Genomic DNA, 22145 nt, shown 5'->3' with positions numbered 1-22145 from the left:
CTTGGAGAAGTTGACACGTGGCTCTCAGTCACAAAACAAAATCTCCCTTTGGTTTAGTGCATGTGCATCCAACACAAGAAGTTACCCAAAAATCTGATTCCTTCCTGTTTGAAAAAGCCAGCCTGACATGAGGCAAATTCAGTTAGGATTTGCGGCTTTGGATTCAAAACGGCCCTGCAGCAATCACGCTGGGCTTGTTTGAGGGGACAGGATGCCGAAAGTTCCGCCTGGAGCAGCCTCCCCCCCCCCCATTACAGCAGCCCCGCCCCTTGCATCTCCCCGCCTTCCCTTGCAAAGAGCAAAATGCCCCCATCGGGGGGGGGGGTGAACTGGGGCTGCTGGACCATAAAGAGGGGTCTCGGGGTGGTGGTGGTGGTGTCACTTTTTGAGCTGGCTGGGCAGTTTGGGACTCAAGTTCCACGCGTGGCTTCAGTCGGCCAAAGCAGCTTTCCTCCTGGGATCATTTCTATAGGGCAGTGTTTCTCAACCTTGGCAACTTGAAGATGTCCGGACTTCAATTCCCAGAATTCCCCAGCCAGCGAATGCTGGCTGGGGAATTCTGGGAATTGAAGTCCGGACATCTTCAAGTTGCCAAGGTTGAGAAACACTGCTATAGGGAACCTCCGGTTGGGTTGCTGGCTAAGGAACTGGGGAGTGGGGGGAGCTTTGGGGGTAGTGATTGCAACGCAGCGCATCTAAATGGCATATAAGGAAGGAAGGCAGGTGAGGAAGGCGGCGTGAATTGCGGCCACCTTCCCGCAGTCCGGAGCCTGCGCACGTGCATCCAGGCGCGCAAAACCACTGCGAGGCTCCAGCCTAGGAGGGAGAGCGAAATCCGTCCTCTCTGGATTCGACTTCTTCAGCCTGTCGCAGGGAGGCCGTACGATCGTACTTTGAGCGGCTTGTGAGGCCTGCGCGCCGCGCAGCCGAACGCTGGGCAGAAAGCCTGATGGCGGGCGGAGGCGGGCTCTTTTCCCACCAGCCACTCAGGCCTTCGCCGGGGAACGTGGGGAGCCAATGGGGTCGGGAGCCATAGAAGAAGCGGAGAGGCGGCCGAAGGAGCGGGTTTCCTTGGAGAGGACCGGAGTGAGAACTTCGCAGAAGCGCGGCTCCGGCCGCGGACGAGACCATGAAGTGAGCGGCGGCGGGGGGGGGGGGCGCCCTCTGGGAGATACCACCTGGGGGGCGGGGGGCGCAGGGGCGGCGTGCCCGGGGAACTCTCCGCCACTCACTCCTTCCCTCCGCGCAGGCTGAACATCGACGGGCTGCTGGTGCTCTTCCCCCATGACTTCATCTACCCCGAGCAGTACTCCTACATGCTGGAGCTCAAGCGGACGCTGGACGCCAAGGTGGGCCGGGCGGGGGTCTCCTGTATGTCTGTGTGTGGGGAGCAGGACTGGAACTCAGAGCCTGACGCCGCTCCTGCCCCTCCCCGCTCTCTGCTTCTCCCCGCAGGGCCACGGGGTGCTGGAGATGCCCTCGGGCACCGGGAAGACCGTCTCCCTCCTGGCGCTCATCCTGGCCTACCAGCGCGTGAGTATCCGGGGGGAGGGGGCATCGGCGGGGGCTGCAGGGACCCCGCAGGCGGGCGAGGGGGGGGGCTGGGCGACCCCTCCCTCCGACTCTGCCTGCTTTTCTTCCAGGAGCCCCCTCCCCTCCCACGCCCAGCCCTCTAAGCCCGCCCTCTCCCCCAGGCTCACCCGCTGGAGGTCACCAAGCTCATCTACTGCTCCAGGACCGTCCCGGAGATCGAGAAGGTAGCTGGGAGGGGAGGCGAAAGGGGGGGGGAGGGCCAGGAAGCAGGGCTGGGGAGGGAGGGGCCTTCCTGGGGGCCTCCCCCTGCCAGCCACTGGGCTTCTCCCCTCCCCCACCAGGTGGTCGAGGAGCTGCGGAGGCTGGTGGACTTCCACGAGAAGCAGACGGGGCAGAAGCTGCCCTTCCTGGGCTTGGCCCTCAGCTCCAGGAAGAACCTCTGCATCCACCCCGAGGTGCCTCTGCCAGCCGGAGGGTGGGGTGGGGCGTTCGACGCTCAGGGAATCCCTCTTGGCCACCACCGCTCGTCCTTCAGCCAGATGCACTGCGGGGGGTTGGGGGGGGAGTGGGGCTCCCTTTCCCAATAACCCTGGGTGGCAGGAGCGAGGATGGCCGGGAGGTCTCTTCCTCCAAGCCCGCTCTCTCTCTGCGGAGCGTTTGCCCCTGGCGGCGGGGAAAGCAGGGTGATGTGGGCGCCCTGCCCCTTCTGCTCAGACCTTGCACACACACCCCTCCTTGTCGTAGGTGAGCAGCCTCCGTTTCGGGAAGGAGGTGGACAGCAAGTGCTTCAGCCTGACCGCCTCGTACATCCGGGCTCAGCACCAGCAGGATGGCAGCCTTCCCTCTTGCCGCTTCTTTGAGGTAAGGGTGAGGTGCGCAAGGGGGGTGGGCAGCCGGGAACCATTCTGGCTTGTTCGTAAGGCCGGGGCAAGGAGATCCGTTCAGCCCTGCTCTGATCCCCTGCAGGAATTCGATGCCCACGGTCGCCAGGTGCCTCTTCCTTACGGCGTCTATAACCTGGATGATCTGAAGGCCTACGGTCAGCAGAAGGGCTGGTGCCCCTACTTCCTTGCCCGCTACTCGGTAAGACAGCTGGCTGGCCTGTTTGCAGAGACAAGCCCCCTCCCCTCTTTCTAGGGCAAAAGGGGTCTCCTTGAAGGATCCTTGTGCTCTCTGAGGCTTTCTGGCAGACCTTTCATTACCCAAACTCCAGGTAGCATCATCCACGCTAGTAAGGAGAGAGGGGGTTGGCTCTCCGTTTATCCTCCTTTACGGGATCTCTCTGGTTAGATTAGCTGTTGTCGGGGGAAGCAAAAGGAGAAAGTTGCTGCTGTTGCAAAAATAGCCGTAGGGGTTGAAGTAGCCGGTGCATGCTGAGCCTCGGAAGCTGCACAGGGGCCGAGTAAGGTGGGTCTTTCGGGGGCTTTGTGCCTCCCACAGTGAGCTAAATCCAGCAGTTCTATCAGCGGGAGACTCAGCACCATCCATGCCTGTTTCTCAGAACGTTTTTCTCTCTGCTGTTGAGCACCGAATTCAAATTGCCTGTGACTCTCCCAATGCCACTGTTCCCTCGTGTCCTGAGAGAGTCTGCCTGGGAAGCTTTGCAGTTGAGGAAAACGTACATTTCAGTCCATTCTGTGCATAAGAATGCGGATAATTCCTGTGACTTGCAACAATTTGTTTAGTGGGCACTCAAGTTACAATGGAGTTACTGGAAAGTGACTTATGACCCGTTTTCACACTTAACGACCGTAGCAGCATCCCCATGGCCATCTGATCAGAATTGGTAACTGGCTCATATTTATGACGCTTGCAGTGTCCCAGGGTCATGTGATCCACTTTTGTGACCTTCTCGCAAGAAAGGTGAATGGGGAAGCCAGGTTCACTTCACAACTGTTTTAACTAACTTAACAACTGCACTGATTCAAGAAAGGTGGTAAAAATGGCGCAAAACGCACGACTGTGTCGCTTAGCAAGAGAAATTTTGGGCTGAATTCTGGTTGTCAGTCAAGGACTCCCTGCATATTATTAGCACCTGGATAGAACTGGGGTTGATCCTTTCGTCCTTTCCTGGAGAGTAGAAACGTCTCCGTACAGAAACAGATCCCAGCCCAGAAGTCTTGGGGGGGGGGGGGGGTTTCCTGCATGACTTGAGGAGCCCAGCCCCCAATTCCCGTTTGGGGGTTTCGAAGTTCCTCCTTGCCAAGGTGAGTGGACAAGCTCTGCTCTGCTTTCTCTCCCCACGTGGAACAGATCCTCCATGCCAACATCGTGGTCTACAGTTACCACTATCTCCTCGATCCCAAAATTGCGGACGTGGTCTCCAAGGAGCTGGCCAAGAAGTCGGTGGTGGTTTTTGATGAAGCTCATAACATCGGTAGGTGTGAGAAGGGCCGGGGAGCCGCCTGGTCCAGGAGGTGAATTGGGCTGTCTGAAAAATACGTTGGGGTCCAGTTTCTTCCCTTAGAGGAGGAGAGTTTCTCAAATTTTCCAACTTTAAAATGTGTGGAATTCAAGTCCCGGAATTCCCCAGCCGGAAAGACGGCTTTAGAGATTAACTCGGCTCTCCCTCGGTTTAATTTGGGTGGATGAGAACTCGGCCAAACTGCCTGTAAGGAAACTAGGTTCAGATTTTTTTTATCCTTAGTTTATAATAAGTTTCTTTTTTTTCTCCTCTTAATTACAGATACTCCTTGACTTATGACCCTAAATTTTTTGTTGCTAGATGAGACAGTTGTTAAGTGAATGTTGCCCCACTTTGATGTTTTTTGCCACAATCGTTAAGTGAATCGCTGCACTTGTTAAGTTAGTGACCTGGTTGTTAAGTGAATCCGGCTTCCCCATCCACTTTTCAGAAGGTCGCAAAGGGGGATCACGTGACCCCCGCGGCATGGTAACCGTCGTAAATATGAGTCAGTTGCCAAACTCTGAATTTTGATCACGTAACTTTGAGGATGCTACAATGGTCGTAAGTGTGAAAATGGTCATAAGTCACATTTTTCAGTGATGATGTAACTTTAAACAGCCACTAAATGAACTGGTGTAAGTTGAGGACTATCGCAACCGTCAGTGCTAAGAGTTTCTCGGATTAAAAACATAAAATGACAGCTCTGTCTGGTCCAGGCAGGGGGTCGACCTCTGCTGCCGTGGGCTTCTTTGGAGACCCCCCTCCTTTTCCTTCGCCCACAGACAACGTCTGCATTGACTCCATGGGGGTCAACATCACAAGGAAGATCCTGGATCGCTGCCAGGGGAATGTGGCCACCCTCCAAGCCGCCATTCAGCAGTGAGCAAGGCTTCGCTCCTTCCTTCCTTCTTCCCTTCCTGGCCTTTTGCTCTCCCCAAAGGACGACCTTCTGGGCCGCTTACACAGAATTGGAAGGGGCCTCGGGGGTCTTCTAGTCCAACCCCCTGCTCAAGCAGGAAATCCTCATTCTACCCTTTCGAACAAGCCGCCACTGACGGAGCACCCAGAACCTCTGGAGGGAAGCTGTCGCACTGCTCCATTGTTCTCACTGTCAGGAAATTCCTCCTTAGTTCTAAGTTGCTTCTCTCCTTGATTAGTTTCCATCCATCCTCAAGAAGTCTCTTTCCTGGCACAGCTTCCTCTCTGGAGTCTTAGCAGGCATTGCCTATCATTGCACGCATAACTTCATGCGGGCTAGAAACTTGCTTTGAGTTCTGAAAGCGGAGAGGTTCAGGGAACTGAATCTGGGCTCCTGAGCAGGGAGTTGGACTAGAAGACCTCCAAGGTCCCTTCCCACTCTGTTATTCTGCCTCTAAGGAACTGCCTGGACCCCCGAATTATGCCAGGCTGCGTTATATTATGGGACGGGCGCATTCAAGGGGCAGTCCGTGGGCTCAGCTCTGTCATGGCTGCCTCTCTGCTACCCAGGTTTCATGAGCTGACGTCAGCAAGGGGCGGGAGGGGGGGAATTAGAATGTAGGGAGGAAGAAGTGGGGGGATGGAAGCCAAGCTAACCCGGCCAAAATGTGAGAGGACCGCAGAGCTGGGAACCGATCCTCTGTTTCCTAAGCAATATACAAGCACAGGATTGGGCCTTGAGGGACAATGGGGAGATGGCCGGGGAGGAGGAGGAGGAGGAGGAGAATTTGTGTTCCTTGTGTGGGAAAACCTCAGATTCAGCTTTGCTGCTTCTGTAGCCACAAACCTCAGAACAGGACAAGTGGCCAGGGATCTCCCTTTGCTAAGGCGGCTGAGTGGGGGCGGCTGGCAGGCTCCGAGTTCCAGTCCTGAAGCCTGCAGCCCTCTCCCCTTCCCTCCCCCCCCCTGCTCCCTTTCCAGGATCAAAGAAACGGATGCGCAGAAGCTGAAGGAGGAATATCAGCAGCTGGTCCAGGGGTTAAGGGATGCCAACGTCGCCCGGGAAACAGACGTCTATTTGGCCAACCCGGTGCTGCCGGACGAGATCCTGCAGGGTCCGTGGGGCCTTTGTGGGCAGGGGAGGGGGGGGCTGGTGCTTGGTTCCTGGTGGGAACGGGAGGGATGCCTGCTGTGCCCTCCCTGCTCTTCTGCCGTTGGGCATCAGTTGCTCCTGCTTAGGAGGGAGGCTCTCGGGTGGCCTCATTGAACCGGGGGGGGGGGCAGCCCTGAGACCTGCCTTTGAGCCCCTGCCCTGCCTGGCTCTCCCCCTGTGCAGAGGCCGTGCCAGGCAACATCCGGACGGCAGAACACTTCGTGGCTTTCCTAAAGCGCCTCCTGGAGTACCTGAAGTCCCGTCTGCGCGTCCACCACGTGGTCCAGGAGAGCCCCCCGTCCTTCCTGAAGGACATCTTCGAGAAGGTCTGCATCGAGCGGAAGCCCCTCCGGTGAGTGCGGGCGGGGGGGGACCCTCTCCGTCCTCATCCCTTACTTTCCCCCGCCTCCAGGCCTGTGTGGCTGAGCATTGATGCGTTGCTTGGAAAGGACGGGAGCCAGGGGGAGGGCCCCGGAGGAAGAGCCTGGCCGGGTCCAGTGGGCTGTCCAGGGTCCTCCTCAGACCAGCCTCAGCTCCTGGGTCCCCGCAGGTTCTGTGCCGAGCGGCTGCGCTGCCTCCTTCGCACGCTGGAGATCGCGGACATCGCGGACTTCTCGCCCATCACCCTCATCTCCAACTTCGCCACCTTGGTCAGCACTTACTCCAAGGGTAAGGAGGCCTCCGCTCTTCCGCCAGCCGGCCTCTCGGGGCCTCCCGGGTGTCGTCATTCCTTCCCACCCGCCTCACCCCCTGGGAATGGGCAGGGCGGAACCTGGGAGGGACCCGGAAGGCCCTCGGGGGAGTCTCAGGTCTGCTTCCGGGAATCGGCAGGGAGGCCAGCTGAGGACGAGGGAAATAAGCAGGCAGCAGCCCTCTTGGCCAAAGGAGAACCATCGTGGCTTAGATCAGTGTTTCCCAACCTTGGCAACTTGAAGATGTCCGGACTTCAACTCCCAGAATTCCCCAGCCAGCATTCGCTGGCTGGGGAATTCTGGGAGTTGAAGTCCAGACATCTTCAAGTTGCCAAGGTTGGGAAACACTGGCTTAGATGGACACTGGAGTCTTTGGGTGTCAACACAAATACGTCCCAAAGGAGCTTTTGCAAAAGGCAACTGGACTTTCTTGATTTTGTTCCAAAAGTTTTGCTCCTCCTCCAAGAAGCTTCAGGAGGAAGAAATGGGAATCGAGGAAGCTTCCTGGACAAGGAGCGAAACGTTTTCAAAGGAAGAAAACAAGGAAGTCCGGTTGCCTTTTGCAAGAGAGCTTTTGGGGCAGCCATGACTGGACTGAGACCCTCCGGAGACAGCTCAAGTGTGGGGAGAGGGTTGGTACCCCATGCTTGGATCTCCAGAAAGCCGAGGCTCCTCGCTCGTGAGCTCCCCAGTGGGGGCTCCCCTGCTGGCTGAGGGCAGCGGCTGTGGCCCTTCTCGGAGGTGTCCTGCGGGGGGGAGCCCTGTGCCCACCGTCAGCACCCCTTCTCTTTTTTGTGCCCCAGGGTTCACCATCCTCATCGAGCCCTTTGACGACAGGACGCCCACCATCCTCAACCCCATCCTGCACTTCAGGTGAGGGAGGGGCTCCGGGGCCTGGCTGGCCGGGAATCCTGGCTGTGGCTCTGCTCTTCAGAGGACGGAGGCTCTCTGGCTGCCTCGGCCCTCCTTCTAAAGTGGGGGGGGGGTCTGGGCTGGGAGGAGGCGCCCCTCCCTCTGTGTCGCCTCCTCTTCCAGTTGCCTCCGGCAGAGAACTCGGTGCTGTCTCTTCCAGCTGCATGGACGCCTCCATCGCCATCAAGCCCGTCTTTGAGCGCTTCCAGACGGTCATCATCACCTCAGGAGTGAGTGGGGGGGGGCAGTGGGGGTGCTCGGCCATCGGCAGGACCCCCTCTCTGTGGGGCTGGAGGGGTGGGGAGCTGCCACCCTTGACCTGCTCTTTTCCTCCCTGGCATTCAGACCCTTTCCCCGCTTGACATGTACCCCCAAATCCTGGACTTCCGGCCGGTGACCATGGCCACGTTCACCATGACCCTTGCGCGGACCTGCCTCTGCCCGATGGTGAGTGCCAGAGGCCGGGAATAGACGCCCGCCCTCCCCTTCCCTTCCCAGGGGACCAGGCTCATTTCGGCCTCTCCTCAACCGGCTCCCTGGCCCTTCCTCTCCTCGGCTTCCCTTCCAGATTGTGGGCCGTGGGAACGACCAAGTGGCCATCAGCTCCAAGTTCGAAACCCGCGAGGACATTGGTGAGTGTCTGTGATGGGGAGGGGGCAGCAGAGCCTGGAGCCTCCTCCCTTCCCAGGGGCCGGGGGCATCCGTGCCCTGGTCCGTTCAGGCTGCCTAGCGGAGGGGAGGGGAGTGCTGAGCCCGCTTGCAGTTGAAGGGGGGGGGGATTTTGTGGGGGCGACCCCTGCCTTGCCCTCCCCACCCGGCCCTGTGGGGAGGGGCAGGGAAGCCTGGCAGCCTGAAGGGAATGTGCTTCTCCGGCAGCGGTGATCCGCAACTATGGAAACCTCCTGCTGGAGATGTCGGCCGTGGTCCCTGACGGCATCGTGGCCTTCTTCACCAGCTACCAGTACATGGAGAACATCGTGGCCTCCTGGTATGAGCAGGTAGGCCAGGCCGGCTCTGCTGGGGGCTGCTTTCGGCGGGGCCTTTGGCGGGCTCTGGCCAAAGCGGTAAACAGGGGAGGTTCCTGGTGGGCCTGAAACCCCTCAGGATTTCAAGGGGGGAAAACTCTCAAAGGCTTCTAAACGGGACGTCCAAGGCCAGATTGGCCCACTTGGTCTTGGTCAAGCGCTCCGTCCCACCTGCGGAAGGGCAGCCTGACCACTGTGTTATTTGGGGGAGGGGTTTCCCTCCCCCCCCCCCCCCCGTCCTCATGAGCTGCAGCCTCCACAGCTCCTCTTGCACTGCTCCTCCTCCTCCTCCTCTCCTTCTCCAGATGCAGGAACTGAGCTGAAAGCAGCCAGGAATCTGCTCTGCTCACAAGGCACATTGACCCTAGATAAAAGTCAATTCGGGGGGTGGGGGCGCAGAAGTTTAGTTTAGTTTAGTTTAATGAAATTTGTATGCCGCCCACTCCCATTGGGACTCTGGGTGGCTTACAGGCAAGATAAAAACATTTAAAAAAAATTTAAAATAAGAAATACAATATTAAAATTAACACAACATCCATTCTGTCCAAGAGGGGCTGGATATTAATCAACAGCCCCAGGCTTGCCTTTACAGAAGGCTGGGAGAGTGGTAAGGGTCCAGATCTCTGCGGGTAGTTGGTTCCACAGGGGGGATAGAAGGGGGTGGGATTGGACTTAGGTTGCTTGTGGCCGCATAAGGATTCCAAACGGACAATGCATTTGACCCCACCTTCATCTCTCAATAGCTGATCCCAAAGGTTCCCTCTGTGGTCATTAAGCAAGACACATCTCAAGGACCTCGGGGGGGGGGGGGGGAGTGGAAATACCAAGGAGGCCAGGAAACCCTCCAGCTGCCCTCCATGCTCTGAGAAGACCCGGGGGTGGGTGGGATAGAGACGGAGGAGCAGAGCTCTGCACGGTGGGCTTTGCACAGCTGGGGCTCCACCTCTGTCCTCTCCGGCTCCTCCAGGGGATCCTGGAGAACATCCAGCGGAACAAGCTCATCTTCATCGAGACGCAGGACGGAGCCGAGACCAGTGTGGCCCTGGAGAAATACCAGGAGGTGAGGGGGCAGGGGGGGTCTGGCTGCAGGAGGGAGGGGCTCAGTTGAGCAGGTTCCCCCCCCCCCCCATGTACCTTCCTCCCTCCAAGCCGAGTCCTGAGGTGGGGAATCAGGGCGTGGACTTTTCCCCCCTGAATTTTGGGTAAAAAGCCGTTGCAGGCGATAAAAGGACGGGTTGGTTTCCTCCCCAGGCCTGCGAGAACGGCCGGGGAGCCATCCTGCTGTCGGTGGCCAGGGGGAAGGTCTCCGAAGGGATCGACTTTGGTGAGTGCCCCCCCCTCCCTCCCTCCCTTCAGAAGCTCTGAGGGGGATCTGGGCCCAGGGAATCTCTTCTGGGCAGAAACTGGCCGGGGGGGGGGCAGAGTTTGTGCCTGGCCTTAAATTCTTGAAATCGCTGGGAAAAGACCTGTTGACATGCAGTGTTGACCTCCCCCCCCCCTTCCCCATCTGCCTCTCCCTTCCCCAGTTCACCACTACGGGAGGGCCGTGATCATGTTTGGCGTCCCCTATGTTTACACCCAAAGCCGAATCCTGAAGGTGAGCCCCCCCCCCCCGACTGCTGCTGCTCCTCCTCCTCACCATATTATTCCTGTCCGCTTCACTCAGGCAGCAGAGACTTCATTTCCTCGGGGGGGGGGGATCTGGGACCCTCCCCTCTCCTCAGTTGCGGGGGGGGGGGGCCTCCTGTGAGACAGAAATAGCCCATTTTCCCACCCACCGTTGGCCCGGCTGTTTCTCACCCACTTCTGGTGCACCTGGCATAGCGTTGCCACACCTGTGCTGATTTCTTGGGGAGGGGCTGGGGGGGGCAGACCCTCAGCGTCCCTTCCCCCATCCCAGGCCCGGCTGGAGTACCTGAGGAACCAGTTCCAGATCCGTGAAAACGACTTCCTGACCTTCGACGCCATGCGGCACGCGGCCCAGTGCGTGGGACGGGCCATTCGCGGCAAGACCGACTACGGCCTCCTGATCTTTGCCGACAAGGTGTGTCCAGTGGGGGGGAGATGGGGGGGTCCTCTTGGCTGCAGCCTGGACAGCCGGGCAGCACCTGACCCCGCCTCTCTCCCCTGCAGCGCTTCGCACGGGCGGACAAGCGGGGGAAGCTTCCTCGCTGGATCCAGGAACACATCACCGACGCCAACCTGAACCTGACGCTGGACGAGGCCGTGCAGGTGGCCAAGCACTTCCTGCGCCAGATGGCCCAGCCCTTCCGCAAGGTGTGGGCAGGGGGAGCGCGGTGGTGGGAAGAGGCGGCTCCAGGCACGGGCGTCTTGTGCCCAGAAGGCTGCCACGTTGGCACCTTTAAGAGTTCCCCAGGCAGCCATGCTAATCTTTTATTTTGTGGTTAAATATGTGCCACCCGTGCCAAAGGGCTCCGGCCAGCGACTCTGTAATGGGCAGAGGTGGGTCTGGTTGTCCTGCCAGGGGGCCTCCTGACCCTCCCGCTCTCTCTCCAGGAAGACCAGCTGGGCCTCTCCCTGCTCACCCTGCAGCAGCTGCAGTCGGAGGAGACCCTGCGGAGAGTGCGGGACATCGCCCACCAGGTGTGACTGGCGCCCCAGGATGCCAGCCAGCCAGCGCGCTCTGCAGGGCGGGGACCCCGGCTGGCCATCCATCCATCCATCCATCCATCCATCCATCCTCACTGCGGAGCTCAGGGGGGGGGCAGAGAAGAGAAACTGCCCAGGGCCCCCCTCGGATTCCCCCCCTGCCCCACTAATCCTAGATTTCTGGGCTGTGTTTTTAATAAAGGGGATTACTGGGCTGCTACGCAAGTGATTTTCTGTGTGTGTGAGAGAGAGAGAGAGAGAGAACCAGGGGAAGCTTGTAATCCTTTTCATCCAAAGCCATTTTTTTTGGGGGGGGGGGAGTATGAAGCTTGCAGAGACCCCTCCCCTGCTCCAAAATAAAGAGTCGTCCTCCATTTCCAACAGACTTTATTTAAGGAAAAATAAGATGCATAAATAAGCTGAGGATTGGCTTCAGAAGAGCCGGGGTGGGGATGGGGGCTCCTGCCCCAAGGGGTTTAAGGCAATAGCGGGGGGGGGAGTGCCCTGCCCCCCCCCCCCCGATGCTTTGGGACGGCAGCAGCTGCTCCATTCCTGAGAAAGACTCCTTTGTAAACTGGCAGGGACGCTCGCCCCCCCTCCCCCCCCAGGAGGACTTTCCTGGTCAGTCCAGGGAGGGCCAGTGGAAGTGCTCGAAGCAGCAGGCGACCCAGGGAGAGTGAAGGCGGGGGGGGGGGGCTAGTGGGCGGGGCGATGCGTGAGGTCCTGGATGCTGGTGCTCAGGTTCCGGGTGGGCTGCAGGAGGGAAAGAGGAGGGGTCCCTCAGGCCTGGCCTCAGCCGCCTCCCTCTTCAGGCTGTGCTGGAGGAAGGGCTGATTTATGGACCACACGTTCTCTGCACCGGTTCCTCCTCCTTCCCTTGGGCTCTGCCCGGTCTGAGCCACAGGCGGAGCGAAGCGGATGATGGAGCGAGAGCTGCCTTGGCAGACGCTGCCCACCAGCCGTCCTGGCTTCCGCGAAGGGTTTGGGGGGGTTTTGGGTGCCATTTTTTGTGGCAAGGCTTTCCACAAGCGGTTGGCCATTGCCTCCTCCCCAGGGCTAAAGGAAGTGACTGGCCCAGGGTCGGTGCCTAGAACGGGGCTAGTCCATCTGCTTCCAGCCCCTGGATCGGACTGGCTCTCGGCTGAGTGGGAGCCGGACACGGCCCTACTCGAAGGTCCCTGGTGGCTCCGGTTGTGTGAACTCGGCCTCTCCTTCCCCTCCCGCATTGCTTGGGCCGGAGCCTCCATAGGCCCCCTCCGGTCTGGCCAAGCCACCCATTAGCTGCCGGGGGCCACCCGTGGGGCTGGCAGGGGCCTCCGTCCGTTGCCCCTGTGCGCAGCCTGGGCTCTGCTGCTGAGCGTGGTGGTCCTTCTGGGCCCCCAACTCACCTTTGGGGCTGAGACGGCTGCAGCCTCGTTCAAAGGCAGCGTGTTGAGGGAGGTGGCCCTGGTCATCCTGGGGAAGAGAGGCCCGGTGACGCTCGGCCTGGCTGAGCCTCCCCAAGCCCAGAGTTGGCCCAGAAGCTTCCGGGGAGTCCTGGCTCACCTGGGGGCTGCCGTGTCCTTCGGCTGCCCCACTGCTGGGCCCCGGAGCTTGGAGACCAGCTTCTCACTGCTGCGTCTGAGCGACTCCCGGAAGCGAGAAAAGGAGCTACTGCGCCTCATCCCCTCCTGGAGAGAAAAGGGGGGGGTGTACACACTCAAAACCTGGGGGGCTCCCCCCCCCAACCACCTGCGCTCCAAGATGGGGGTAGCCTCTTCACCTGCCTCTGTCGGCTCAGCTGAGAAGGCCTGGGGGAGGCCGTGGTGCCAGGGTGAAGCGGCTTAAAAGATTTTCTCCTCTGTGCCCCCCCCCCCCCCCCCCCCGGCTCATCATCCCTCCCCAGCTCTCTCCAAAGCTGCTTGCGGGAGAAGCGCCCAGGACTCACCTGTCCTTCCCAGGTGTTGCCAGCTCCTGTCCAGCTATAATCTGGAGGGGAGGGGAGGGGGTTCCAAGGGGTGAGTCCAGATGCTGAGGACCCTGGCGCCTCCCCTCCCCCCCCCCGGGAAAGGGCTGCTCTTACCGCCCCTGGGGGGGCTCGGCTCCTGGTCCTGCAGGGACAGGATCTCCTTGTACAGCTGCTCAGCCTCCTGGAACTTGCCCTGTTTCACGAAACACGAGGCCTGGCCGGAGAGAGGGAGGGAGGCACACGGGGCGGTGAGCCCCTCCCCTCCTCCAATACGCAACCCCCAGGGGGGCAGCAGCCAGTCCCCCCAAGGACCAACCCCCCCCCCAAGGGAAAACTAGGTATCCACCCCAGGAAAAGAGCCACCGCTTTGGGGAGGATGCTTGTAATTCTGTCGGGGGGGGGGGGGGGGAGAGATCCGGCCACTGGGATACCAGGGTTGAAACAGATCCTGGCTTATGGGTCCGTGGGAGCCTCGTCATTGGCATCGGTTGCCCTCCCTGAAAGACGCTTCAGCCCAAGAGATTCACCCCGGCTGAACCGCTGAGCCAGCAGCCGCCCTCAAAGCCCCAGAAGCTCCCAGCCCCCCCCCTTCTGCCCCCCCCTCCAAGGCTACCAGGTTGTTCTTGGTCTTGGCCACGTTGCAGTCGCCGGGGCCCGGCTGGGCCTGGTAGATGCGAAGGGCCCGCTGGTAATACCGCTCCACCTCTTTGAACTTGCCCTGGTTTTGGCACAGGAGGGCCAGGTTGTTGAGCTGCTTGGCCACATCTGGGTGGTTGGGGCCCAGCACCTGCGGGGAGAAGGGCAGCAGCGGTGCTCAGCTGAGGTGCCGCTTGGACAGCCGGGCAGCGCTCGGTGGGGCCACACGTGCCCCTCTCCTCTCTCCGCTTGCAGGCCTGAAAACCGGGCGTCTCCCCAGGAGGCACCAGCTGGTTTAAAGCACCAGCCTCCACCCTTGGCCCCTGAGTGGCTTGTGGACTTCAACTCCCAGAATTCCTCAGCATAGCAAGGCGCCAAGTGGCGTCTCCGTCTTCAGGCAGCCTTTGGCTGTCAGGCCCAGCTCAGAGCCCCCCCCCCCCCTTTCTGGCCTTCGGGACTTCTCCCCCCCCCCTCCTGTTCCTGCCTGGGCCAAGGTTGCTTGGGGGGGGGGTAAGAGAGAAGAGTTCGGTTGGGGGTTCTTCCTCCCACTCTGGGTCTCAACCTTTCAGCACCACCCACAGGCACCAAGGCGGGAGAAGCTGGAAAGGGACCCACCGGCTCTCCCCAGGGAAGGGGGATTAGCCAGGATTTCCTGCAAGGGGGGGAGGGGAGTGTGGGCTTGGGTGCCCTCCCTGCTCAGCTGGGGGCGAGTTTCAGCACTGTCCCCCCCCCATCTTCCACTCTCCAGTGGCCTTTGGTTTGTATTAACTTCTTTCTGTTTTTAGTGCAGATAGTTTTTTTATCTTTTATTGAAAGATGCCCGGAGTTACTCTTAAGATGGGCAGCCAATAAATCTTTCTTCATAAACGAGGGAGCAAATGAATAAACAGCCCACTTCAAGAGGCGAAGGAGGACCCGGCCTTTCGGAATGGGGGACCCTGTGGGTTCGCGTCTACCTTCTCTCGGATCTCCAGGGCTCTCTGGCACAGAGGCTCGGCGTCCTGATACTTCCCGCGCTTGCCGTACAGCACAGAGAGGTTGTTCAGGGTGGCAGCCACCTGGCAGGGACAATGGGGGGGGGGGGGCTTAACGAGATTGGAGACCCTCAGAAGCAGGATGAAACGGGACCAAACTGGGTGCCCCTCCCTCCTCCTCGGAGCCTCCACACAGCCCCTACCACCCCAGCCCCTCCCCCTGCACAGCCCGGGCACTCACGGAAGGGTGTTCCATGCCCAGCGCCTGCTCACGAATGTCCAGGGCATCGTTGAGCAGCTCCGTGGCCTCCTGGTACTTGTTCTGGTCCCTGCAGGAGGAGAAGCAGGGAGCTTGGGGGGGGGGCGCCAGGGGGCAGCCTGCAGGCCATGCCAGGGCAACCCCAGGACGCAGCTGCAGCTCCAAGGCCTCCAGGGGAGGGGTGGGAGCAGAGAACGAAAGGGTCCCCTGGAATCGCACCCCCGCCCTGCTCTTTCCGTCTGTTCCCCAGAAGCAGCGCCTGCCGGAGGGGGGGGGAGGTCCAGGCGCCTCGGGCACCTTACCGGTAGACCAGGGCCAGGATATTGAGCATGGTGGCCACATCTGGGTGGTTGTGCCCGGAGCTCTTCTCCAGGTCCTCCAGGGCCTGCTTGCAAAGGGGCACAGCCACCTCATAGCGCCCTTGAGAGGCGTACTGGATCACCAGGTTGTGCAGCGTCCGCAGGCGCGCAGGGATCTCGTACCCGCCGTGCTGGGCTGCCAGGGCGGCTGCACCCACACTCTGCCCCTCTGCAGGGCACAAGAACGGCCGGCTGGTGAAAAGGGAGCCTGGGGGGGCCAGGCTGGGTAGAAGCAGCGGCTCCTCCTGAAGCCCCCCACCCACGTCCCCAGCCGGGGGCTTCTCCTGCTGCCCTCGGAGATGACGGGGGCTCCTTGCCACCCACGGCTGGGCCTTGGCTTCAGCCTCACTGAGGCAGACAGGCAGCCGTTGGCCAGGCCGAGCTCCGCTTGGGAGCTGGCTGAGAGAGCCAAGGAAACACACCTGTCCTTCGGGCGTCCTCCGTGCTGAGAAAGGATTCCTCCGTGTCCACCTGCAAGGAGAAGCTGGGAAAGTCAGGGAGCCCCCCCCTTCTCTCTGTTTCCCTTTAGAAAGCTCTCCGCTAATCACAGGCTTTGGAGAGAGGGATGCAGGGTCCATGTTGCCCTCCCCGCCTCCTCCTGCACTTCCAATCATCCTGAGCCAGAGCGCCCTGGAAGATTGGGGTCAATGGGTTCATAGGAACCTTCGAAATTGTGGATTCTTTCACCCCAAATAGCCCCCCCAGCCCCCAACCTGAGGAAAGCCCCCCCTCCCCCCTCCTCCGGCCGCACCTGCTCCTCCTGGGGCTCGTACTGCTTGAGCTGGTTCAGGAAGCGCAGGTGCTTGTTCTCCTCCTCCAGCTGAGCCACGGCCTCCGCGCTGTGCTGCAGCCGTAGCTGGGTGCCGGCCAGCTCGTCCCGCAGCCAGAGGTTCTCCTGGCCCAGGCGCCTCACCTGGGCACGCAGCTTCTGCTTCTCGGCCTCCAGCGCCCCGATGTGCGAGGAGAGGGCGATCAGCATCTGCGGAGAGAGGAAGGGGGGCAGCTCCAGCCATCGCAGCCTTTGCCCCCGAGGAGACCCCGAGAGAGCTCTGCAGGGCCCCAACACGCGACTCCCAGAAATAGGAAGGGAACAGAGAGGGAAGGGGGAAAAGGGGCATTGACTTCCAGTAGAGTAAGATAACGTTTTTATATTTTGAGAAACTAATTTATATATATAATTTCTTGATAAATTTAATATGTTCTACTGCTTGTGTTTGCTGCATCATATTCAATTCCAATATATTGGAATTGGATCAACCTCTTCTCCAAGGCCCCCGAAGGCAGGAGAGGAAGCAACAGATGGAAACCCAATTAGGGAGAGAAGCAAAGTGGGACCAAGGAGGAAGAACAATTTGCCTCCAGAGGTTCTGGGTTTTCCCTCATTGGAGGCTTTGAAGAAGATGCTGAAATGGGGGAGGTTTCCCTGCTTCAGCAGGCCTTGGGAGTAGAAGCCCCCCCATCCTTAGCCAATAAAACATTGAAAACCAAACCCATCACTTGAAGGCAGTCGAGGCAACACAAGTGGAGCCCCTGAACCTTTCCGGTTGGAGCTGGTGGCCAGGGTGGCCCCCCCTGCTAGCCCCTCCTCCCAGGATCCCCACGGAATCCCCAAAAGCTCCTTGTGCTCCATGACATCACAGCCAGCCGAGCAGCTCCCGGCCCCCTCCCTCCGAGCCCTCGGAGTACCTGGCCTTCGGCAATGCCCAGCTCTATGCCTTCCAGGCTCCGGCAGACGAGGTCCTGCTTCTCCTCCAGGAGCTCCAGGGCCTGGGCCTCGGTGGCCGCCAAGGGCTCCTCCCGCTCGTCCATCAGCTGCCGCTCCTTCAGCAGAGCCTCCTGCAGCTGGCGGCGGATGCTCCGGTTCTCGCTGCGCAGGGCTTCCAGGCCCTGCATCACCTGGCGCGTCTGGAGGATGATGTCATCGCCTGCCATCCTCTCCACCATGATGGACATGGCAGGCCACGCTGGCCCCAAGGAAGGAGGGCTCCAAGCCCCTGGCGTCCCCTGGGGGTCTCCTAGAAAGCAGAGGAGGAGGGGCCGCTCTGGCAGTTGCATCCCAAGGAAGGGGGCGTGTCCTCTAGTCCAGGCTCTCCAACCTTGGCCACTTTAAGACTTGTGGACTTCAACTCCCAGAATTCCCCAGCCAGTGCTGGCTAGGGAATTCTGGGAGTTGAAGTTCAAAAGTCTTAAAACTTCCCAAGGTTGGAGTTCTCCGCTTTAATCCTAGGCACAAAGGTTATCCAAGCCCTCTGCACGCGCTCAGAGGCATTTCAGGTCTTCAAACCCTTTTTCCACCCAGGATCTCTTAATCAGAAGGAGCATCAGGGAGAGGAGTTGATGGGGAAAACCCTGACATTTCTGGCCCCGGGTAAAATGCCTCCCTCCATGTTGCAGGAGCCCTTCGACTGCAGCCAGGTGGGGCCGGGAGTCCGCCCCAGCTGGCCCAGGCCCTTTGGGAAGGCTTCCTGCTGGATCCACGGCTGAATCCCAAACCAGTCTCTCCAGCTGGATGCCACCACCAGAAAGCAGGCAGCAACATGCTCCTCGGCCGAGCCTCTCTGCAGTCACCCCAGGAAGCCTCCTCGCCCGCCTGGCTTTGCCTCCTTTGAAGCTGGGCCGTGTCTCCTTCGGCCGGGATCCAGGCTCCCTCGCCTTCCCCACAGGAGGGGGGGGCCATCAGGCCGCCGGGCAGCAGGGCTTTCTGGGGCTGGGCCCAGGCTGAGACCCACAAGGAAGAGCCCTCCTTGATGCTCCCTTCCCTCTGCCGAAAGTGGGTGTGGCTGGTGCACCCTCTGGGCCTGGGGCTTCTCTCTGGGCCCGACCCCCTTTCAGCGCTCTTCTCCCATGGGTCCAACCTGTACCAGGATTTCCTGGGCAAGAGGCCCCCGCTTTGCTCTCATTCCCCCCTCCCACAGAGCGGCTGCCCTGGGAAGGCCTGGTTCTCGTAGCTCTTACACTTATACCTTGCTTCTCAGCCCTCTCTAAGCGCTTTACAGAGCCAATAACACAGCAACAAGCAAGCAAAATTCACCCCTGCATCAGTTCAGACCCTGCCTTCATGTTCTTTCCAGCTTCCTTCCTTTTGCTTTCTTGCAACATTTTTAGAAATAAAAACATATACATATTTTGGAGGTCTGGTAATCAGAGCTCCTCATGGTCTGGCAAAAGGGCATTTCTCTCTTGCCACATCTGTCAAGTTGCACATCTGTCACATCAAACTGAGGTGCTCTTCCCACGTCTGCAGCCATCAGGGCAAGGATGTTGGTTTGTGGATGCTTTCCAGAAGGGCTCCCCCCCCTCTGGAAACAGCTGCAGTGCTGGCCCAGGGGAGCCCCCCTCCCCCTCAAGCCTGTCTCTGAGAACAAGGCCTGGTATAAAAACCCCTTCAACTTTGGGGGCGCTCTGAGCATGGCTGTTGTCTTGTAGACAGTTCATGACCCAACTAGGGAACATCTTCAGTGCTAGGGGGATAATGAAACTTGTTCAAGGAAGCAGCCAAGATCAGAGAGCCCCCAGGACACACACACCCCCCACTAGTTCAAGAGGGAACTGCATATATTCTCTCCTTTAGCTGCTGCCACGATCCCTGGATTTCCCTTCAGAAGCCTGGAAACATCTAACATAACATATAACATCCTAAGAGGGGCCCTGTTTAGCCGGTGAAGAAATCAACTTCATTGCAATCCCCTTCTGTGGGGAGGAAATATTCTGCACAAAACTAGATATTCTGGGTAAAGCCCCCCCCCCCCCGCCCCGTAAGTCCATCACACACAAGCGCCTCCCGGCTCTTCACTGCGGCTGCCTTCTCCTCGGCGGAGACCCCGATCAGCGAGCCGGTTCAGTGCCGACTGGAGGTCGGGCCGGCTCTCCTCGCGCCCCTCCGCAGCTGAAAGAAGCAACTCCGGGAGAAGCAGGCCGGCCCGATCCCGCTGCGCCGGAGCATCAGCTCGGCCAAGAGACGGGATGGAGTCTGTGTGGCTCCCGAGGGGCCCCCGAAGCCCCCTGCGGACCCTCCTCTCCCCCCTCTCCCAAGCAGCCCCTCCCGGACATCACCTTCGCCGAGGCAGCTCCGGCAGCCAGGAAGACGCGGCCCGATTCTCCCGGGCAGGGCCTGGCCCGCCGCTGCCTTACCTGCCTCCCTGCCGGCCTGGCCCGGAGGAGGGAATCCGCGCCGCGCGCCCCAATCCGCCAGCCGCGCCCCGGCAGCCTCCGCACAGCGCCTGGCTGGGAGGGAGGGGCGCTCCTGCCCCGCCCAGTGGAGCCGCGGCTTACCTGGGCCGCGACTGGAAGGCGCTCTGCACGTGCCCAGAGGCGCCCCGCCCCTCCCCCTGCGCCGCCCCGAAACCCAAAAGCAGGTCGCCCCCGTTTCTGTCGGGGTCCCCCGCCTTTCCCCTAAAGCCCCCGCAGCCTCCTTTCCACGCAGGAGCCCAGCGCCCCGCTCAGCCCCGTCTCTGCGCCGCCCGCCTCTCACCTGCGCCCGACCCCTGGGGGGGGGCTCCTTTAAAGATCCTCCTGCGCCCGCTGAGCCCCCGGGCTCTTTGGCAGGAAAGGGGTTGGAAAGGGGCCCCTCCCCGCCTGGCCTTCAGACTACCGCAGGGCTCCGCGCCGTCGGGAAAGCGGTGCCATGCAGACCCTCCCCACGAGCCCTGCCCCTCCCCCGCCGGTCCTTAGCTGGAGGGAGGGGGCGAGATTGGAAGGATGGAGAAGCCGGACCTCGGCCTGCCCTATGGTCCCCCCCCCCACCCAATCCCGCCCCCGGAGTTGCGCTCTGTAACCTTCGCAGCCTCCGGCCAAGATTGGATCTCTGCGCTCAGGAAAGCAGCTTGCAGGGCGTCCCCAAGAGACGGGATCAAGCAAGCCAAGAATCTCAGGACCTGAGAAGGCCGGGCCTCCGCTCCGCTCCCGTGAACGCGGGAAGGAATCACGTGTCTAACGGCAAAGATTGCGGGTCTGCACGCGTTTAATCAGCTTCTGCCAACTTCAGTTGGTTGTGGGTGGCTCGGCCTGACCTCTGAAGCGGCCTTTACGGGTCACTGTCTTCTGTTGATCCATGAAATGGCTGGGTTCAGTGCGGTGGTTGTGTGAACGCAGTCCCGTGTCTTCGGCTGCTTCTATCACTTCAAGTTCGAATTGCAGAAATTAAATCCCGGGGACTCTCTTTGACCGCGGAGTGAAACCGGAGCGCCTCTGAGCATCGGCCAGGTTTCTTCCCCTACCCGTTGTGCCTCGGGGACTCAAGGGGGAGATTCCCTCCACCCACCCCCACCCAAAAATAAAGGGTCCCCGCCCGGCCTCTGCCCTTTGCTTTCAAGGCTAAGCTAAAGCGACGCTGTTGGTTGGGGGGGGGCGAGGGGCTTTGCAGCAGAGGGAGGGGGAGGGAGGGGCAGGCAAGGGCTGCCAGGCCGCTCGTGGTCGGGAGAGGCAGGAAAGGAAGGCGGCCGGGGGGGGGGAGCCTCTTCCAGTTCCTTTAATATTGTATAAGAAGCGCTCGGAAGGCGCTTCGCTTCCCTGCTTAGCTCAGGGAAAGCTGCGCTGGCCCAAAGCCAGGCCAGTTGCTGCTTCCCGGGGGGGGGGGGGGGGGCCGGCAACGCCAGTCTCGAGAGTGGCCGGCAGTAGAGATGGTGGAGGGGGAAAGGCAAAGGGGGAGCTGGGCCCTGTGCAGGCCCAAGCCAGCGCATCCTCTCGGCCACGGGCGAGCAGCGAGTCGGGCCTTCTCAGCCGGGTCCCATCGGGGAGCCCTTCCAGCACGGGGTCTTTCTAAGGGGGCCGCGGGTCGCCAGGCGCGTCTCTGGGGAGGCAGAAACCAAGGTGCCAGGACCCAACAAAGGGCCGCAGAGCCACGAGGAGGCGGAGGCGGGGATCTCTTGGTTGCGTCCCCTGGCCTCTGGTTAAAGCCGGGGCCTCCCTGGTGGTCCCCCATCCCGATTCAACCTCAGCCCGGGAAAGGCGGGCCTGGTCCGTCTTCCTGCCGAGCGAGGCTTCCGTCCTTCGAAGCAAGGCAGGAGAACCCGGCCGGCCGGACAGCTCGCCACGGGGGCTCCCTTCGCGTAAAGGCCCCCGGCCTCCCCCGCTGCCTTCCCTTCGCTCCTGCCGCTCGCGGGCCGAACAAGGACGGTTCCCTGGACGATCCTGGGGCGCGAAGAAAGCAGAGCGCCAGAGCCGCCCAGTCAGCGCTTTTAATAAATGCATTTATTCCGGGGGGGGGCACAGATTAAGAGATGGCAAGGCGAGGAGGCTCCTCTGCCAAGCGCTGAAAGCTGCAGAGGCGCTGCCAAGCCCCCCGCCCTCCGCCGCTCCCGGCTGCAAATTCTGAGCAAATCCTCTCGGCTGCTCTGCATCGCATCTGGCCTCTTGGCGGGCCAGCTGTCTCGCTCAGGAACCCTCGGCCGGCTTCAGAAATCGGCCCGGGCATTGCCTGGTGGGCTTTCATCCCGGGGCGAAGGCTGGCACCCGGATCCGCTGTGCCCAAGCCCTACGGCTCTGCAAGCAGCCACCAGAGGGCGCTGCGCTTCCACGCCGGACCCGCCAGCGGCCGAAATGGGCAGCTCTTCCAAGCGGCGTGCCCACCCAGCCCCTCCCTGTCTGGGGCCCGGAAAACCTCCCTGCCCAGGGGGTCCTGGCGCTGCTTCAGGGGGAGGTTGGAGGGATGCCGGCTCGGAGACAGTGAAGCGGAAGGGCGGAGACCGGTCGAAGGTGCGACCCCCGTCGATGGGAGGACC

The 22145-nt window shown here is 60.7% G+C and overlaps 2 protein-coding genes across 3 annotated transcripts; one reads left to right on the top strand and one right to left on the bottom strand.

Annotated features, from left to right (window-relative positions):
• The first annotated feature begins 977 nt into the window (after positions 1 to 977).
• On the top strand, positions 978 to 11470 carry ERCC2 (ERCC excision repair 2, TFIIH core complex helicase subunit). 2 transcript variants are annotated; one of them, XM_032228254.1, is made up of 23 exons: positions 988 to 1134; positions 1250 to 1349; positions 1456 to 1533; positions 1695 to 1757; positions 1875 to 1988; positions 2278 to 2394; positions 2500 to 2616; positions 3787 to 3910; positions 4723 to 4819; positions 5840 to 5973; positions 6195 to 6363; positions 6562 to 6680; positions 7507 to 7576; positions 7776 to 7845; positions 7961 to 8062; positions 8184 to 8247; positions 8492 to 8613; positions 9608 to 9700; positions 9892 to 9964; positions 10167 to 10237; positions 10541 to 10684; positions 10774 to 10917; positions 11158 to 11470. In XM_032228254.1, the coding sequence occupies exons 1-23, from the start codon at positions 1130 to 1132 to the stop codon at positions 11248 to 11250; spliced, it is 2283 nt and encodes a 760-aa protein (XP_032084145.1). In that variant the 5' UTR covers positions 988 to 1129; the 3' UTR covers positions 11251 to 11470. The 2 variants fall into 2 exon arrangements, with proteins under 2 accessions (XP_032084146.1, XP_032084145.1); XM_032228255.1 differs by lacking the exons at positions 8184 to 8247; positions 8492 to 8613; positions 9608 to 9700; ... (3 more) ...; positions 10774 to 10917; positions 11158 to 11470 and having other exon boundaries at positions 978 to 1134; positions 7739 to 7845; positions 7961 to 8052.
• A 1321-nt stretch (positions 11471 to 12791) lies between these two features.
• Positions 12792 to 17379, bottom strand: KLC3 (kinesin light chain 3). The gene is made up of 8 exons (XM_032227638.1): positions 17113 to 17379; positions 16178 to 16405; positions 15370 to 15713; positions 15050 to 15137; positions 14791 to 14892; positions 13812 to 13985; positions 13269 to 13412; positions 12792 to 12920 (listed from the first exon to the last, which is right to left on the bottom strand). The coding sequence occupies exons 1-8, from the start codon at positions 17377 to 17379 to the stop codon at positions 12792 to 12794; spliced, it is 1476 nt and encodes a 491-aa protein (XP_032083529.1).
• Positions 17380 to 22145: the final 4766 nt, after the last annotated feature.

The sequence above is a fragment of the Thamnophis elegans genome, chromosome 12 (assembly GCF_009769535.1).
Source record: "Thamnophis elegans isolate rThaEle1 chromosome 12, rThaEle1.pri, whole genome shotgun sequence".
In the NCBI taxonomy this organism is placed as follows: domain Eukaryota; kingdom Metazoa; phylum Chordata; class Lepidosauria; order Squamata; family Colubridae; genus Thamnophis; species Thamnophis elegans.
The sequence above is the reverse complement of the archived record's forward strand: the minus strand, read 5'-3'. Positions and strand labels throughout refer to the sequence as shown.

Bases quoted from the DNA above. Each gene is read 5' to 3' on its own strand.
- ERCC2 (XM_032228254.1), top strand. The intron at 3,911-4,722 runs GTAGGTGTGAGA...CTTCGCCCACAG, and splicing joins TGATGAAGCTCATAACATCG to ACAACGTCTGCATTGACTCC. The intron at 8,063-8,183 runs GTGAGTGCCAGA...CTTCCCTTCCAG, and splicing joins GGACCTGCCTCTGCCCGATG to ATTGTGGGCCGTGGGAACGA.
- KLC3 (XM_032227638.1), bottom strand. From the start codon at position 17,379: ATGTCCATCATGGTGGAGAGGATGGCAGGCGATGACATCATCCTCCAG. The intron at 16,406-17,112 runs GTACTCCGAGGG...CTCTCTCCGCAG, and splicing joins TGGGCATTGCCGAAGGCCAG to ATGCTGATCGCCCTCTCCTC. The intron at 14,893-15,049 runs GTGAGTGCCCGG...TGTCCCTGCCAG, and splicing joins TGGGCATGGAACACCCTTCC to GTGGCTGCCACCCTGAACAA.